Source organism: Sapajus apella, unplaced genomic scaffold (genome assembly GCF_009761245.1).
Source record: "Sapajus apella isolate SASKATOON/1434 unplaced genomic scaffold, GSC_monkey_1.0 scaffold72, whole genome shotgun sequence".
In the NCBI taxonomy this organism is placed as follows: Eukaryota; Metazoa; Chordata; class Mammalia; order Primates; family Cebidae; genus Sapajus; species Sapajus apella.
Window position 1 is genome coordinate 9,732,044 of NW_022437012.1, and position 19,720 is coordinate 9,751,763.

Consider the following 19,720-nt stretch of genomic DNA (forward strand, 5'->3'; position numbering starts at 1 on the left):
ATATATATATATATATATATATATATATATATATATGTCTTTGATTTTTCAAAAGTGAAACAAATTTACTAGTGCTTAATTAGATGATCTGGGTAATAATCATTATGTAATTTCGGTATAAATATGCACATATGTTGAGGATATACTCAGACTCCTGTGTGCTTAGATGGTGTTCTACCAATGGGATGCACGATAAAAAGTTTGGAGACTGCAGAAATAAAGTACTACACTTGAGGAATCAAATCTTCAGGTCTAGCTGTCTTATCATAAGATGTAGCAGTGCTGTATAGCTCGTGTACAGACAGAGAGCATGGGTAAGGCCGATCCAGAATAACCCAGTGGGAAGATACACCATTGGGTATCTTCACTGCATCTTTAGGAGCAGTGAAATGAAATGTGTTGGACCAGAGTGTGTTTGCATTCTTAAATATTCATGGTACATGTCTCACTTTAAGGCTCCTTCTTTTTCTCCTCTAACTCATTTCCTAAGTTGGTGGGGTCTCTGCAAGTTAAAAAGCCTTGCTTTTCTGTATTATTTTGCCCCCAGTTTTAGGAGTTCACTGGTGCCATCATCATCATGTGCGCTCTTTGCAGCTAGGCATTTTAGGTGGTGTCCACATAGACTATTCCTGATAACTTCCTAAGCAGCTTCTGGAGGGGCTGGTAGCTAGACAATACTAAGGCTATTTGATTAGATCTATTAAGTGATGGGTTTTTCCAGGAATCTGGTAAGTCTGGTTGTTCCTCCTTCCAGGCCCCTGTTCCTGCTGTCTCTCCTCCTGTCTACATGTTAACATGACCTCTGAAATAGGCACTAAGGCTTTCCTACAGCCAGAAAAACCAGCTCTTCAAAGCTCAGCTTGGATCAAGCTATTTCTCCTCAGAGGCTGCAGTGCCTTTCCTTTGTCCGTGGGGTCACTTTCAAACTCCATAGCAAAGTATTCAAGACCTTAGGCTCTCTGGCCTCAACCCTCCACCATATCCCTCCCCAGGTCCTGGCCCCTGCCTCACCCAACAACCTGCTGGTCTCTGAGAGTGCCTTATCATCCCTGCCTCCTTCAAATTGCCCTTAAAGCAAAATGTATGTTTTTCTTTAAAACTCTGCTTAAGCAACTTACTCCACCTTTCCAATCAAAGTTATAAAGAAATGTAATCCAATTACAAAAACAGGGAAAGACTTTCTCCTATTGAAAAAGGCTCCCCTAACCCTGGTGTAACTTTTATCTTTTTCACAAGTACATTTTTACATACTTGTCACATGCGTACTAAAATTTTGTCTCCTTTTTTTCCACTTAATGTATCATCTTTTTTTTCTTCAGGATTCTACTCAGATTTGAAAACCATTGTTTCCAAGACTTCTATGGTCAAGTGGCTAGTTCCTAATTTATATTTATTTAGGGATGCTTTTGTTATATCTTGCTGAGACTTAACTGATGCTTTTTTTTTATGGTTGCCAGGTACCTGGCTTGGCTTATATTTAGGCATTATTTCAGTCTCTGCCTGCAGTCTACTATGCATACAGCTTGATTTAAACTCCTGAAGGCAGTCTTTTATTTTTCACAGTCTCAAAGTACATTATATCTCAGTAAATAAATGCAAGAAATCTATCTGCATAGAAAAATAAGAATGAAGGCATTTGCCCTTACCATTTAGAAGAGAAAGCTCTAAAATTGATAACTTATACTGTAAATTTTTCAGTATTTGGATAGCTCTAACTATCTGCACCACACCCACTTTCACAACTTCATCTGGCTTGTATAAAAACATTGGCAGTGGTAAGCCATCTTTATCTAATTGAGTTTTTCCTTCTCTTTCCCTAGAATTGATGGCTGAAAGTAGCAGTAGCGGACGTTGCAAGATACCCCATCCTTGGTTTCCGATCTCAGACCTTATTTTTATATCATACAAAAATTTCAGAACCTTTGAAATCAGTTCTGCCAGCCTCACTATTCATATCATTACCATAGAGCAATTAGTACATTGCCTGAGCAAACTGCATTTGTATGATTTTATTTCATTTTATTTTTGTGTATGTGTGTGTTAAATACCTGCAGCATTTTGGCTGTCATTCACAATGTGAAGAGAGAAGAATTTGCCTTCTGGATGCTCACATTTTATATAGTCAAGGCTGTAGAATATTCAGTGTTTCTTGGTACTTATGGGAATTTGGAGCCGAAAGGACAGGCAGCTATAACAGGGAGTTGAGTGAAGAGCAGATTGGGGATTCTGGGGGTGTTTAGAACCTTTCCATTTCACCTTCCATCTCTTTGATTTTTTTTTTTATCCCCTCCTCCTCTTTCCCAAATCCTCATAAGGTGTTCCTTAGTAAAGGCTAAAGAGGCAACTAAGCCTAAGTATTTTCTTGTTCCTTATGAGTCAATTGAGGAGTTAGATTGGAATCTTTATTTGGTTGTCTGTTTTATCGTCTTTTTCAGTATGTGTCCCCTGACCATCTGTGGGATGTCTAAGTCTCTGTTCTCTTCAGTGGAGTCAGGAGGTACACAAAAATAAGGCTTTCTCATACTTCCACTTTAGAAATTACATACCCAGGTGAATGGAGCAGGGAAAATTTGCATGCAGAGGTGAGGAACGTCCTAGTTGTGGCAACTAGAGGACGTTTCCCCAGGGGCCTCAAGGCCCTGTCACTTAACTACGCTGCTTTTTGCTCATTTCTCTCTGCTTCCTTGCTGTTTCTTGAGTAGAAAAGACACACTCCCCCTCAGGACCTTTGCATTGGTTGTCCCATCTCCTGGAACATTCTTCTTTTAGACTCCCCATCTCCTCCTCCTGGTTTTTAATTCAAATGTCCTTTCAGTGAGACTGTGACCTCCTCTTTTAAAATGCAACTCCTTCCCTCCCCAACTTTCTACTCCCCTTCCCCGTTTTATTTTCCACCATAACTTTATTGCTACCCAGTAATTTATGTTTCACTTCCTTTTGTTTATTTTCTTTTCTTTTTCCTCCCCTGGAATCTGAGATAAATAATGGCAGAAATTTTAGCTGCTTTATTCATTACTGGAACTCTAACATCCTGAAGAGTACCTGGCACATAGCAGGCCTTCAGAAAATCTTTTATTGGTTAAATTAAATTGCAGTGAACAATATTGCTGTTCTGTTTTTAGTCCATGTAATAATATAGGGAAGGAGACTGTTGTACAAATTTAAGATTGCAGAAACTTCTTGAGTCCATTGGCCTCGTCTTACTCTCTTGTGTTTTCCAAGGGAACTTACTCACATGGTTGGGCTTTGAAGTGGTATTCAGACCATAACAATTGTCATTATCATTGACATTCCAACTCTGAATTTCTCCCAGAATTTGAGGCTCACAGCCATTTTTATTTACATGATCAAATTGGAAGGATGGCTTGTGAATCAAAACTTTTGCCTGACAAAATAGTAATGTTAGAACTAAGTTCTCATTCATGCAAATGATAAGCCTGTGGGCTGTAGCTGAGGATCAGTTAATTTACATGTACAATTTTATTTTTAGGGCATGACAAGCAAAGGAGCTATTTGTGATTGAAACTGCCTTTTTGGCCTTTAACTTGAATCAGCAGGACTCTTGCCTTTAACTTCTGTGCAGACCAGTGAGGAATAGGGTTCCTTGAATTTGAGTCTCAGCTTTCAGGAGTGTTACTCTAAGGAATCCATTTCCTCCTAAATTGCTTTTTGACACTTGAAAATTTTACCCTGATGTGCCTTTTGGCAACAGTTCAGACGCTCATCTTTTCAGCTCAACTGTATATTATAGTTTCCCTAGCCTACATCCCAGCCTTCTCTCTTGAAGAAACTAATATCACCGTTTGAAAAAAAAATTGATTTCGGTAAAATTTGAAGCATAACATTACTATGTATAGCTTTTTTATCCAGATTTCTTCTTGTGTGACGTAACTATTTTTTAATGAATTTTTTTCTATCGTCAGTTTTATCAGAGTCAGCAAAAACATCGTGAATATGATGACAACCAATATTCTTCAATATTTAAAATGACATTCTCAGCCATACAAAAAAGTAGAAGAAATGTTACTAGAAACCCACAATTCTAGATTCTACAATTAACCATTTACTTTATCAATATGCATGCCAATCCTCTCTCTATCCGTCAATCCACCTTTATTATTATTATTTTTTTTTGATGCATAAAAGAACTCTCTGATGTTTCTGCCTAACATCATTAACTGGAATTCAGTATTTTGAAGGGAAAAATGAATGATCCATAAATTTAGAAAAAAGATCAGTAATACTGGTTATTTCTAGGTGATGAAATGATATGTAACTTATTTTTCCTCATATCTTTATTATCTGAAGTTTTAATCTGAGGATATATTTCTCTTATAATCGGGAAAATCAATAAATCCATTTGTATTTAGGAAAAAGTAAAACTTGTTTATTGCAGAAGTCTTAGCAAAAAGTGATGAGGCCTGGACTAACAGATATGAAAAGGAGAGGATGAGTTAATGGATTTTTGAGAAACTAACGTCCCTGGGACTTACTGACTGACTGTGAGGGCTAAGGAATTGGCCCAGGCTGGCGCTGGGGTTTCTTCTCTTGGTGACCAGGGGATGTGAAGATACATAACATTCTTAGAGATGTTTGGGACTTAGAAAAAACAGACCTCAAAGATATATGCAATTGAAAGAAAGGTCAACTTGACTTAGTATGAATTTTGAATTATAATTTAAAAGAAGATGTTATAACTGCTTGATACAGTGTATGCTTCCTTTATTAAGTAGTTGGTAAGCTCCTTAAGTGCAGAAACTCATCTTTATATTGTAATTCGTCAATACTCATCACATAACCTGCTTTGTAGAAATTCTCCAAAATGTTTGTCATTGAGCGAATTATTCAAACTAAGCTAATAGTATTTCTTAAAAGTAGTCATCATCATACCCTGCTCAAGGAACACATCAAGCTGATTTGTAATCATTTGTAAATAGGTGCTTCCAAAGGGCTTAAAGTAGTGTTTCTCTTAATAAGAAGAGAGATTTTTTTCTAAATTATCTTAAAATCATTTACCAAACTGCAAATCTCCTGCAGTTTGTAGGAAGTAAAAAGATGTGTGTGGTTCCACATACATATGGCACAAGATACTCAAGAAACTGAGGTGATACTGCATATGTATTCCAGATCCCTCTTGTGTATTTTGCTCTACCTTACAAAGATCCTCTGACGCATGGTTTACCACTGTAGTTCACAGGGTTCAGAAATTATATGGACCAGGAGGCAGTATATTAGAGTGACTTAAGGAGCTGGTGCCCTGAAAGTAGCTAAGCTGGCTCTGAATTCCAGTGTTGCCATTTCCTAGCATGTAGACTTGGATAGTTAAACCAAATCTGTTACACGGTTATGAGGATAAAATGGAAGAGTCACTATAATACGCTTAGCACAGAACTTGGCATGTACTCAGAACTCAAAATATCAGCCATCTTTTTAAAAGATCACATTTGTTTATCCCCTGGGATGGAGGGATTACTCAGAGTACAGGATTTCCTGCATCCTGTTTATGAGAAGATTTATTTGATGTACCTTAAAATGTAAATACCTTCTCTTTGAAACCCTCCCAACACAATGAAAGTCTCAATTCCCTTCCTAAGACAGAGCAAAAAAGTAAGATTGGTGTGAAATTTGAACTCAATGAAATGGACATTTCAGATAGCATCCTGCTGGATTTGTGGCTTTTGATTTATTGTAACCACCATTAGGAACACTTGTGATAAGACCAGGGCACTCTCTGCAGATGTTACCAGACAGGCTCCAGCTGGTGGTCAGCTCCTTGGAAACAAGCCACAATGAGCCCATAGTTACTTCAGAATCACCTGCTAGGGCAAGTCATAAGCTGAGCAAACCCTTACGTTGCCAAGATTTAGTGTCCTGTGGCAAGTTTCGAGTCACCTGGGAGCAGGAGGCATGTAGAGATCAGACCAGTGCTCAGGCCTTGGCTCATTAAATGTGGTGATACTGTTTGTAAATCTTAAGTCTCACTTGAGGTCATTTAAACACACTTGCAGGTTGTTGATCCCCAAGTTAACATTGCACAAGGCGAGACAGGAGCTAAGTTAAAGTGTTTGGATGAAACGTAGAAGAGAACTTAGATGTGAAATTCATAGTGTCAGAGTTAATAAGTACCAAATTATAGTAATAGTGCAGCAAAAGCCCACCATTCCTCACAAGTTTTTCTTGTATTTACTTCTCCCTCTCACCAGTCAAGCTAGAAGCTAGGAGAATCTTTCACACAAACATATGTTACATATATGTATTTTTTCACTTGGGGACTTAACGATCATGTTATTTTTTACTATACTTTAGTATATTATAGCATGAAATAAAACCCATTGTTTTACTTGCTGGATTATTTTTTAAGTGCCCACCTAGGGACTAAATAACTACATTTCAGAAACAAGTATCTCATGCATCGTGCTTTAATCACCATGTAAATTTTCTGAAAATAAACAAACCTGATCCTGAAGTACAGTGTCAGGTTTGAGTTCAAAAATTTTAGAATGAACAAAAAATTTTACAAAGAAATATTTTAAGCTGCTTAGTAATACTGAGAATGCACATAGGCTGTGTTCCTCTCCGTGCTAATACTTCAAAATTCCCTCTGCCCTCAGCTCCTCAAAAGTGGGGAGAAAAGCAACCATTGCCTTTGGTTGGCAGTAGAATTTATTCAGTAATTTACTTTCCAGCCAACTGCAGCCATTGCCATTGCCTCTGGGCACTTGATCAAAAATGCAGAGATGAAATAACAGATTGGCCAGACTCAGCACAACTCCCCAGTCACAACCCTATTATCTCCCCCTTCTGTCACCCCCATTAGGCAGAAGCCTGGGAAACGGAGGGTGACAACACAGTTTACATGGCTTGTGCATCTCCACAGCTCAGGGCTTCCTGCCAGTGTCCCTTCTTCATCGTGTTCCCCTGCGTGCGTGGTGGGTGACATTGGAGTCTTGGCATCAGAGTCCTAGGCCTGAGCTGCAGGATCACCTCTCCCCGTCTGTCTGTCAAAAAGGATTTCTGTGCCACCACAAGCATGGCAAAGGGCCCCTCAGTCCTAGGACAACCAGAACAAGATGAAGGGACCACCTACCTTTGAATGGATGTGGTTGAGGCTGCTGTGTATGGACTTTTCAGAATCTTGTGTGTATCTCAGTTACCAGGAGGAAGTTGATTTCCCGTTATTTATAGCTGTTCTATTCAGGTCAGAGCCAAGCAGAGCAGTTGCTTCATTTAATATCACCCACACGTGGCCTCTGAAGGCTCATCTCCTGAAAAACTGAGATTTCTCTTGACAGAAAGAAAGTAGAGGAGGGTAGGGTCTCTTTAATTTAGAGGGAATTATTTCCCGATTGTCACTTGCTGATGAAATGCCTTTTAAAACTGTAGGCACAAGATGCAGAGAGCATCTTGTTTGGAGAGCGTGTAGAGTTGCTGTCCCCCTTGGTCAAGTGTTAGAGAAACTACAGAACTCAAATGAGAGAAATCCAAATTTTCTCTTCCAGAATAGCCTACTCTGTAGACAATATTCTTCTGCAATGCTTGTGTTTTTGGAGTGGTTTGTCCCCAGCGAGCTTTTACCTTTTATTCTGTCTTCATTCCATGCACCTGCTCAATGTAGCCCCATAATTACATCTTTTATGAGTGAGTAATTCTTAGAGGAGATGAAAGGTTCAGGGGATTATTCATCCCTTTGTCCCTAAACCCCTTGTTATGTATCTGGGTGAAAAACGCAGCTGGATTCAGATTCAGTTACTCAGGGGCCCTGCCCCTATTCAGAATTCCCAATTCAACCCTGCGCTCTACAGGTTTCTGGCCAGTAGGTAATGAAAATTGGGTGAGAGCATTTCTGCTTGGAAATGGACAGTAACCTTATTCTAAGGCAACAGAAGAGAGTATGCATCTTACTGATTTTTAGACAGATGTATTTCCCCTAAAAAGAGCAGGTTTTAGTTCAGGTTAATCCATCCTAGAGAGAAGTATTCTCATGACAGTTTTACTGGGAACGTGTGGGAGAGAGCAATCGCTCACCTTCCTCAGGTAAGAGAGAACAGGGTAAGATGAAAACCTTCTGTTACAGGTAAGATGGCCTGTGTTAAATATGCAATTGTTGTTTCTTCTTTCTGATTGGACACTAACTGTCCTCTCCATTTCTTTGCACACCAGCTCATACCCCAGACAACAGCTTTCTGGGGTTTGTGGTTGAGCAGCACCTGAACTCCAGTGACATCCACCACATTAATGAAATCAAAAGGCAGAACCAGTCCCTTGTGTATGGCAAAGTGGATAGCTTCTGGAAGGTGAGTCAGTCTGTGCATGTTTCCCTCTCTGAAAAGAAGCTTGTTGGGTGATTTAATTTAACTTTGATCCAGGGAGTAATCAAGCCAAGTGCCCAGGGCTTAATGGGATCTACTTACACATAAAGAAGAATGTGCAAGGATTCAATTGCCCAGCATTTGGGTTTCTAACCAAGGCTGTACCTGCTCTTCCTGTAGTGGCTGTACAGCAGCCCCCTTCACTCTCTGCATATCAGAAGGGACATATTGTAGCTGCTTTCAGATCTTGTACTTGCCTCTGACAGCTAAGGCCCTTAAGGGGTTGAATATCTTTCTGGAGCAAGGCACTGCACAGGGAGAAACTTTACCAAGTGAGTCTTTCCCTCTGCTTCTTGGGAGATAGTCTGTGAAGGTAGGCAGCTCCCTTTCCTGGGAAATGCGGTGGCCTTCACATCCTCTTGGCTATAGTCGCTACTCAGCTGATCTGGAAAGTAAATTCCTGCTGGGGCTGACTGTAGGCAGTCTGCTCAGGGAGGTCTTGGCTGAAACAGCACTCTTGGCCACAGACCAAACCAAGTTTTCCAAAAGCATTGGCCCCCTTGGCCCTCCTGAGTTGATTTCCAGAGTACATCTAGGAAAAGTGTAACAGGAGAGAAACCAAATCGGATGTGACCTATTGACAGGTAATGCTAATCTTTTTATGTGGGAAGTCTGCCTCAATAGGCAAATATCATAAATTTTTTTTGAGGAAATGTTTTTAGAAGACAGAAGTCATCAGGAGCATGCCTCTTCCTAAATATAAGAATTGCTTTCTTGAATGATCACAGACTGTGGTCTCATCTTACTGTAAGGTAGGTGTACCAAGGAAGTTAGGAATCCTGCAACTGAGGGAGTACAGTTGAAATACAGGATAAAGAATTCCTTGGTACTGCATTTCTGACCCTGTGTTCAGAAAAGGAAAAGCAGTGCCCTACCCCCCAGCTTTAAGGTGCTAACTATACCAAACGGATGATGAGATCAGCCCATCTCCAGGGAGGCAGATTTAATTCCATACCACTCTTTGTCTTAAACAGCTAGACTTTTGTCTTTGTTTAGTGCAGTAGTTCTCAATTGCAGACAATTTTATTTACCTATTCTCCTATGCCCAGGGAACATTTGACAGTGTCTGGAGACAATTTTGGTTGTGATGTCTGGTTAGTGGTACTAGGAGCATGTAGTGGGTAGCGGCCAGGGATGCTGTACACATCCTACAATGAATGGGATGGCCCCTGCCACAAAATATCTGTAATACCAAGGGTGAAAAACCCTCGGCTGGTAAGTAAGAATGTTTCCTATGTATGTTATGCCATACTTTGTTCTGTCAAGTAAAATGAAAATCAGTCTGGATTGTAAATGGCTATTTAAGATGGTCCCATAAATTTGTGTAGCTTTCCTTGTGTAAAAATATGTCCTGTGTTGATAATGCATTTTCCAGCTGACTTTCAGCCAAACTTGGGTTAAAACAGGCATATTGGGTGTTCCCGTGCTCAGCTTGGTTGTGAAATTAATGGTTTGTGGCATTGGTTTTAGGAGGACTGTGGCTTTTAAAGAAAAGCCTCTGCAGCTACTTGAAGAAGATAGCTTGTATGTCTGTGTAGGCTTGACATTGAAATTACATCACTTTGTTTTGGAGCCAAGTGCAACAACCTCCTAGGGCCCCTGGCAACTTTTTTCCCTTTCCCTAGAAAAACAAAACAATAAATTGGTTCTGAAAGCTTTTTGGTCACCTGTTTTGGATAAGTTAACATTGCCACTAAAAGGATTACTTTTCTGTGCCAGTAAGAATCCTGAGGCTGGGTGTGGTGGTGCATGCCTGTAATCCCAGCACTTTGGGAGGCTGAGGTAGGTGGATCACCTGAGGTCAAGTGTTTGCAACCAGCCAGACTAACATGGTGAAACCCCGTCTCTACCAAACACAAAAAAATTAGCTGGGCATGGTGGCGCATGCCTGTAATCTGAGCTACTTGGAAGGCTGAGACAGGAGAATCGCTTATACCTGGGAGGTGGAGGTTGCAGGGAGCTGAGATCTCACACCAGCCTGGGCAACAAGCGTGAAACTCTGTCTTAAAAAAAAAAAAAAAAAAAAAAGAATCCCTAAAGCATTAATCATGTTGCTCAAGTGATTTGGAGTGTGATTTCGCAATCCTTTCATGTTTTGAGTTAAAACTCCATGAGTGCCCAAGCTTCTGTGTACCTGTGCCATGCATCACCTAAAGATTACAAAAGGTTGGGTTGCAGTGAGTCCACGTTCATCTTTGCCTCAATAATAACACCCAAAACTCCTGGGTGTTATTTCAGTTTTATTACATACAGCATTCTGTGCTGGAAAAAGCCCAAGAAGATGAAAAATCCTGTAAGGTTTTCACATGAATTTGGGACATCTTCTCCAACTCTAGATCACAGCACAGTATGTGAGAATTTAGTTTCTTTTTCTAAAGCATCTGCATCCGAGAGTATTTAGTGAATGCATACAGAAAACCAATGTGCCTTTTAAGTGAGATGCTATTCCAACCATACTTCTAAAGTTACGTTCAACATAGGCTTTAGCTAGCAGGATGTTTTATAAATGGTTTTCCCCATCTTGTATCCCATTCCCTTCTCCCCTTCCCGATCCCAATTTGCCTCAGATCTTCAGGAAAGGAAATGGCACCTTCGTGTCCTGGGAGGTTTAAGATTGCAACTGGGGGATGTGGGAGGGCACAGTTTGGACCAGATGACTTTGGAAGGCCTTCCTTCACCTCAGATTCTAGGACTTGATATTCTGAAGATTCCTGCTGTGCCGTAAATCCTGCTCTACTCTTCCCACCACCCTCTTTCTTGAGAGAATCTCCCTACCTACCTCGGCACTTAAGTGGGAAATGCAACCACGTAACTCCCTCCAATGTTGGCTGATTGGACCCTGGGGTTGTCTTCTGACCCAATGCAGTCCAGCTTCTTGGTGGCTGGAACTATAATTCTAGCTCAGAAAGCTGAGCTGCATCAATGAGATTCTTCACTTGGTGTTGGAAAGCAGAGTCACTGAGAGTGAGCCATGTAAACAGAAATCAAAAAATGTGTCCATAGCAGGAGGGAGAGGAAGAAGTTTTCCAGGAGTCCACATGATGAAGAAGCAGGACCAATGTTGACAGGGAGAGGGCGCTGTTGAGAGGATAATGCATTCCTCCACAAGGAGGAGAGGCACCACCCTGATAGAATTAGGGTGCAGCAAAGGGCCTGATAGAGTGGAAGACACAGATACAACTCCTGCAGCCTGGAGAGAAAGAGAGAGCTGCTGGAGTTCCTGGCAGCTTTCTTGTCCCAGATCATATATCCTTTCTCATACTCCGGTCTTGCAGTATCTTAGTATTCTGTTCCTATAGTCCTATCAATATACTTATTAAAATACTAGATACTAAATGCCTGTCAAGAAAAACAAGTATATTAAATATACAGGCTAAGGAGAAGTGGGCTTGTCCTTTAATCTCCTGTCATCAAATTCATGACCAAGGTACTCAGTGGTCTTGTCCTGATGTTAAAGCACATGGTGGGAGGTTGAGGTGGGGAGGGGAATCTTGCCATCAGACTCCAGAATCCCAAGGGCATCGACTTAGCAACGACCTCTGCCCAAGCCCCTTAATATCAAATGAGACTGCTAACAGCCTAATTCCAGATAGAAGTCTCTTCTTAACTCAGGAACCTACAGTTCTGGGTCCCTGACCTCTACCTCTGACACCATCTAATCATTAGCTCCTGCTAACGCTAGAGATGTGCCCAGAAGAACAGCAATCTGTCCAGTATGGTCAAATTCAAAATCCTTCTACGTTCTTTTAACCGAAGTCAACAGGGAATGGAAAATTAGCCAACTTTGTAAAAAGATTTTTGAAATATAGAAATTGAAGTCTTAACTATATTACTTTAATTTCTATGTTTCTTTAAAAATAGTATCCTGAGCATAACTGAATCTTCAAGTGGTAGTGCTGGGTTCGTATCTTATTTATTCTTGATCCCACCTTAATCTTATTACATGTTAATACATTATCACTGCTAAGGTAAATGTCCTGGAGGCCTTTCTTTGACCATGTCAGGAGAACAAGAGTTGCCTCTGAGTCACACATTGGGGTTCAGACTCATAACTTAACTACGTGTGAGGTGGTTGACTGTCTTGAGCCACAGGTTCCTAGCCTGTAAAGTTGGGGCAGTAATAGCTACTGGCTTCTCGGCCTTACTAATGCACACATCACCTGAGGATCTTGTTAAAATGCAGATTCTGGTTTATACCTGAGATGAGACTGACACTCTTTCTCACAAGCATCCAGGTGATACTGATGGACTGTTGGAGGAGCATGCTTTGAGCATCAAGGTCTTAGGATATTTGGGATTTGTATAGTGTGTGGCACAAAGTAGCTGACCAATCAGCAAGAGGAGGAGAACATCTTTTCTCTTACCTTTGTCTTCCTACTGCTCTTGTCAGACTGCTAGCTGTCACTTTTTGCTACTGTGGGTGCCTAGTTCAGTCACCTTCAGTCCCACTTTTGTATTTGCAGACCTTGCTACTTCTAGTCTCTGCCACCGAGTCCCAAGACCCAGGTAAAGCTGTGGTGAGCTCTGAGAGGAGGTGAGAAGCACACTGTCTTCCTCATGTCCTGCTGTCCTGGTTTGTACATTCAGGTGCCCCTGGGCAATGTGATCAGTAGCATAGACTTGGAGCTGGATAGCTGGGTTCAAATCCTGACTGTGCCACCAGCTGCCTAAGCTTGGGTACGTTACTTAGCTCGTGCACAGTAAGTCTAAATACATGTTTGATGGTCTTATTAATGTCATCACTGGGGCCAGATAGGAAATGCCACAGTGGGAATTGGTGGAGGTATGAGCCAGGGCGTTCTATCCTATGAGGAAATGGAAAACAGAAGCCTGCCCAAAGATATTCTAAGTCTTAATCTATGTAAGTGGTTGGCAATCTCTAGCCTGTGGACCACATCTAGCCCAACATCTGTTTTTGTCAGTTACATTTTACTGGACCCCGGCCATGGCCATTCCTTGTCCATGGCTGCTTTCGCACTAAAATTGTAGAGTTAGGTCATTGTGACAGACTATGTGACCCACAAAACCTTAAAATACTTACTCTCTGGCCTTTTCTGGGAAAAGTTTTCTGACCTCTGAATTATGCCGTGTCTCAAGTCAACCAAGTCTCTCTCAGAGCACATTGGCTAATAGTCCCTGGCATGGATCTCATCAGAGATCTTTTTCAGGGTTCTTGATTATATTCTTCTATATGATTGAGGCTGGTAGATGGCCAGTACGTGGAAAAGTGAAGCGTAACTTAATGAAAATCCTGATCACTCTAGAGATGGAGCCCCAGGCATTAGCCTGGTATCTCTTTGTAGGCATTCAGCAAGAGCTAGTGCTTATTTAGTAACTAATGCATTGATAATAAAAGAGTCTTGAATGTATGGTGTTTCTGCTTCTTGGAGCCCTTCACAGCCTTCATTTAAGGTGGTACAGGCTGATGCATTTTAAGGAAGCAAGGGCAGCGTTATCTTCTTCATCCTGGTGTGTAGATGAGGAACTGACTCAAGAAGAGGGAGTGACATGGCAAAGTCCTACAGCACGTGACTGGCAAACCAGAACCAGGGTCAGGGCTCTGACATCTCCTCTTGGAGACTTGCCTCCCTGCTGCCAGTTGTTCCATGGAGCTCCTCCACCGCCACTACCCTGGAGGGAGTGGGTCTGTGGTTAGAGCAGGATTCTAAAGCTAGGAAGGAAGGTGTCTCTGGGTAAGCTAAGTGTATAGCAGAAGCCCTGAGCAAATACTGGCATCACAGGTAAAATGTTGCTCCTGGTTGCTCACCACAGGATCGCCAAGTCAGCGACAGCCTTGCAACCAATTCTGTAGAGTAAATAAGCCTGATATGAGCATTTCAAATAGTTTCCAACTCCAGACCCCAGGGCCTGGCATGGTCCAGCCCTCGCCTGCCTGACAACAACCAAAGTCAACCAGTCCTAACTGAATTTGAAATTTCCTTTTTATCTAGACCTCAAAGACTTTGGGGTTGTAAAGCATCCCCTGAAATGACACACGATCCCTTTCCTATATGCCTGAGAAATCAGGCAGCAGAACTTCCAGAAATGTGACGCCACTTCCCCTACCCCTGCCCTTTTCTACTTCATTCTCCATACAGCAGCAGCCAGAGTGATCTTTTCTAAAATGTAAATTGAATCATGCTACTCCTTTGCTCAGACTCTCCAATGACTTCATTTCACACTTAGAACACGTTACATTTATAGTGAAATCCAGTCTGGGTGGTGTGTTTTAGCAAGGTTCTGTGCAAGCCAGCCACTCCTGCTCTGTACCTACTCATCTCTGGCTCCTGGGCTGTAACCACGGGAGTCCTGTGTGTCACCCATTCTACCAGGGGCCACTATGCCTCCTTAATGGCTGCTGCCTATCCTGGCTCACCCCAGCTGGAGCCACCAAGACCACCCTGTTCCACACTTGTGCCCTCAACCAGATGTCACCCCTCCCCCTCCCTAGCATGGCACCCTGTTTATTCCCTTTGTATCATTTCAATCATCTTGTACATATTTTTTGTTGTCAGCCTCTCTTCCTTACTAGATTATAAGCTCTGTGAGAGCAGGAATTGCATCTGTTTTGCTTACCCAGTGCTGCCTGGCACGTGGTAGGCACTCTGTAACTACTTAATGACTGAACGAATCTCCCCTAGGTTTAGCTTAAATTATTGGTTTATCTGTGGAACTGGGATACAACTTGGAAAGCTTTCTGCTTTGGAATTTCCCTGTGTTCTCTGCTGGCCCCAGGGAGACCAGGAGAGGGAGTTTGGTGGAAAAGGAACAGAGCTACACTCATGCAAATTCCATAGACCCCATAAAGGCTTCAAGAGTTTTAGAAACCTCTTGTAAGATTAGCAGAGAGATGGCATGGGAACAGGATGATGCACAAGGAAATTGGAAACTGGCTCTGGGCCAGCACTGCTGTCTGATGTATGATTGGGGCAGGCTGCTCAGCCTCAGTTTCCTCACTTGCATAAATTAAGGTATTGGTTAAAATAAATGAATTATACACGACAACATGGATGACTTCAAAATAATTAAGAGGAATACTTATGCTATTTGATTCTGTATATATTAGACATATAAAACTCGAGAAAATGCAAACCAATCCATAGTGACCAAAAACAGGTTATTGGTTGCTTAGGGAGGGGAGAGGAGGAGAGATGGGTATGTTTGTTGTCTTGGGTATGGTGATAGCTTTCTGGTTTTTAGATTGTAAGGGTTGTAAAATAAATATGTGTGTGTATATATATATGACAGACTTTTTTGTATTCCCATAAAGTCTAGAAATTTGCTGTCTTATCCTTTACAGAAAAAAATTGACAACTCCTGGATGAGATCAATAGTTATTCACCTGTGTGCCTTTGGAGCCCTAGGGTCTGCTATTATAGGAGGTCACGGAGCAGCCCCACAGGATCAGTCTTGCCTCAACAGAGCAGCTCTTATATATCTGTGGCATAGATTTGGCTTTTGGCTTTCCAGTAAGGTTTAACTGGCGAAAAGGGTGGTTAAAGTCTCTGGATTAGGTGACTGCTGCATCTGAGATAGAGTTCCATTCTGAAAACTATGTAATAATCTAGCTTGTTAATTTGGTTGACTCGGGCTTAATTTAAATTAATGCAGAATTTAAAAATGGGAGTCATTTGGAGAAATGCCATTTTATTTCATAGTAGGAATTAACTGCTCTTAGCTGATTGTTTTAATGAACCACCCAAGACCTTTGTAATTAAAGAATGTACTGAAACCCTTGAAAATAACATTTTCATAAGTAGGTTAAACCTTGTCATTCTGTTTTGTTCTTTAGTCTGCTTAGCCAGGCTTCTCTGCCCAGATAATATAGAGATAAATAAATCAGATAAATTTAAACCCACCCTAAGTCAAATTGGCATATATTTTGAAATAACAAAGTTGGAATCAGTTTTGTTGGATTTACTGGAAAGCCTGATGTGATCATAGCTATTTGTTCTGGTTCCAACCAGAAGAACATTAAAAATTAGAAAACAGTGTGCCTCCTGCTTATTTCCCCTGGGGGAAAAGTCAGAAAAGATCTTTTCATGATCCCTTGGAGATAGTGGTTGCCAGAGGCAGGGAGGAGTGTAGGCACCAGTAGAGATGTTGAGCCTCCACGGGCAGCCACTCACCAAGCCATGGTTACATGTGCCTGTTTTGTGCCTGGCACATGATAAAGTGCACTCAGATCAGAGCCTTTTCTCTGAATTCAAGGATAAGCTTGGAGTAGGCAAGGGAGGAACAGAGTAAAAATAAAATGCAAAGGGAAACATCAGAAATGAATCATTAGCTTTTAAGATTCCAAGAGCCGTGGTCCAGGAGCCTTAAGGATTTGTTTTAATGGTGTTGACCACATGCTGAATATAACATAACCCCATGTGACATCCCTTGTGTAAGCATGTCAGTGCTTAAGTGTGTAGGAATCAGTGTGGAACTAATCAGGAGCCCATGGGACTGGGGGATAGCCCCACCTGATCTCATCATTCTAGTGGTCCATTCCCTGTTTCAGCAAGCTTTATGCAATCCTCTTAGATCCATAAGGTCTCCTTGTCACACACTCTCCTTGTTGTACCCATTTCAGCCTAGAGACACTGATTGGACACAGTGCAGAGGAGTTGGAGGAGCCTTGGGTGAGAAAGGAGATGCCCAGATTCTCATTTTAGTTGTGCCATTTATTGGCTACTTGTCCTCGGGAGTCGTTCGCCCCCTGGCTCTCACTTTCCTCATCTGGCAGCCCTCTCAGCAGCATTCTGAAATCTGTGAGGTTTCAGAAGAAGCTTTGAGTTGATGTTCCAGGCCAAGTCGTGCTTTCAGTCTCCTGCTTAAAAGTCTATCAAGTTTTGGGGCATAAGCGTGGAGGGGGAGAATAAAACCAAGGCCCCTTTGTCAGCATACAGCTTTAGCAGAAACCCCAGATTCTTGAAATCTGTGTAGTAGACTGCAAGTTTCTTCTCCTCGACAGCACAGCCCACTGACGCTTTCCAGTTGACAGCCCAGCCAACTGGATATGGGCTGCTATGGCTTCTACTGAGTCATTCTTGGGATTGCCATCATTTTCTTCTTTCGGTTGGGGCTTGAGGTGGTTGGAAAGAATGCATGGCAACCAGCCATGCATCTGGGACTTGGAGCCTATCAGCTCCCTGCTCTTTGATAATGGAATAGTCTGTAAACTTCTTACCTGCTGGAGAAAACTTTCCCTTAGAACGTGACTGGTAGAGCATCTCATAGCTTACAGTTACAAGCAGAAGCTTGGTTGTAGATCTGGGCAGAACCCTGTCATGGCCCTCTGGAATAGCATTGATGTGTGGGGGTTCTTTGCTAAAATGATTTTCATTCTGTGTTCCAGGGAGATTCAGGAAAGCTGAAGTTCATACTTAGAACCTAGGTCTGTGGGTTTTTTTTGTTTTTTTTTTTTGTTTTGTTTTGTTTTGTTTTTTTTAAAAAAAAGCTTGCATGATCATAAGTACCAGCTGGAAAGTTGTTCAGCATCCAGATGCCAGGGCTCCTTGTCACCCTCATGTAGTCAGAATTTCAAGGGGAGGGACCAGGAAATCTGTGTGTTCCAACAGGTGCTCCAAACAGGCTGGTGTGGCAAATGCCATACTAGGTAGCCACCCAAATATTTTCCTAGTTCAGAAAAACCTTAATCTCTTCCTTTTTGTGTGTGATGTGTGGCTGCCATGTAGCCAGCCATCACATCAGGCTGTAGAAGATACTTGCTATGCCCTTGTTTTACCTCAACCACATCCAGTGCTCCGGGCCTTTGCTTCCCAGTACATCCACACGGTGTCCAAGGACTTGCCCCCTTGTTTCCATGATAATAGCCAATCACATAAATCCGTGTGGGGTACAAAATATGGATATGGGTTCCAGTGATATCAGTGATAGCCTCTCAAGAATGCTTATCTTTTAACCCAGGAATGCAAATAAAAATCTGTATGAATTTTAGATGTTATAAAGCACTGTCTCATAGCCTTTTGAAGCATATTTGTTTTACAGTTGATAAAACAAAGCCTCAGAGACATTTAGAAGAAATAGTCCACCTTTAGGATAAATGATACTCTTAGCGATGTCCTTCCTTTCCTGTGACCTTTACACTGTAGAGTGGGCCACTCATGGTATAAAGGTTTGAGTGACGAATGATAGAATCTTAGGCCTTTGTCGCAGGTGGTGAGGGAGGTGTTCCAGAACCCTGGAAATGGAGAGTAGTTTTCTTAGTGACCGCACGTGAAAACCACTAGCCAGTTGCTTATCACATGGGTGGCTGGCAGCCCTCCCAGCAGCATAAACAGCTAAGCGCAAGTCACTGCAGCTGTGAGAAGAAAACATACAAGATTGCTGTCCATGAAAAGAGGCCCTTGGTGCTCAGCAGAGGGTCTCCTGCAAAAGCCAGGGCTGGCTTGGGAAGCTGGAGACTCAGGCAGCCAGTGAACATCCTGAGGGTGGGGTGCTTCTGGAAGGTTCCGAATCACTGCCTGCCTGATCCAATAGCGCTAGGATGAGTTCATTTGTAGCTCTTAGTAAACACAGCTGTTGTGGTTGTAATTTGCCTGGAGGCTTTTTGCTATTACTCCAGCCCTAACAGTTTGGCAGCCCATTTGGGATCAGTGGTGTTGAGGGATGGGAAAAGATGTTGCTGTCTGAGAGCAAAGAGAGAGGAGCAGCAGCCACCCATGGACAGAAGCCACTGAGCGAGTGCAAGTGTGTGGAAGCTGTGCTCCGTGGGCAAGGAGGAGGCAGCGTCTCACAAGTGACCCAGGGGCCTCCGGGGCCCAGACGATGAGCAGTACAAGGAGAGAAGTCAGAGGACCCCTGTGGAAGGTTGTTAGAAAAGCATTGCAAGATTGTTCCCCTCAAGTGAAGAAAGGGTTGAGAGCATTCTTGAAGGGAGACAGAACTGTAATGCTTCTGAATTTAAAACTATCTGAAAGGCATGGTCTTCTGAATGTGATTGGGCACAGATTTATAAGAATGAGGTAATTATGTGACTTTTCCACCTAAATAAAACATTATTAAAGTATAGTTTGTAGGAAAGCATAGTTTGAATGAGAATTCTAGGCATAGTCCATATTCTGAGTATGGTGACTACAGTGGTCCATCCCAGACAGCAGGTGGTTGGGCTGGCAGGAGATCGCCTCACTGTTCAATACTGAGATACTGCGGTGCTCCCTCTAGTGTTCCCACAGAGCTCCTTGCGGCATCTCAGCCCTCCTAAGGTGGTACAATTCAGGTGTGCAGAGACAGTCAAGGGCATTGCCACCCTCCCAGCTCCACAAAGGCTTCCCAGCTGGGGAAGAAAAACTGGGGTCTTCATTTGGTTCAAGGGTGAGAATCCCTGAGGCTGCTCCCGCTTC

General features: G+C 42.2%; 1 protein-coding gene across 8 annotated transcripts in view; it reads left to right on the forward strand.

Annotated features, from left to right (window-relative positions):
- MGAT5 (alpha-1,6-mannosylglycoprotein 6-beta-N-acetylglucosaminyltransferase) overlaps positions 1-19,720 on the forward strand; it is a 325,249-nt gene that overhangs the window by 228,110 nt on the left and 77,419 nt on the right. For all 8 annotated transcript variants that reach the window (XM_032250746.1, XM_032250745.1, XM_032250744.1 and 5 more), the window contains one exon: positions 8,161-8,294. In XM_032250746.1, coding sequence (XP_032106637.1) covers positions 8,161-8,294 — 134 coding nt within the window. The remainder of the gene's footprint in view (positions 1-8,160; positions 8,295-19,720) is intronic.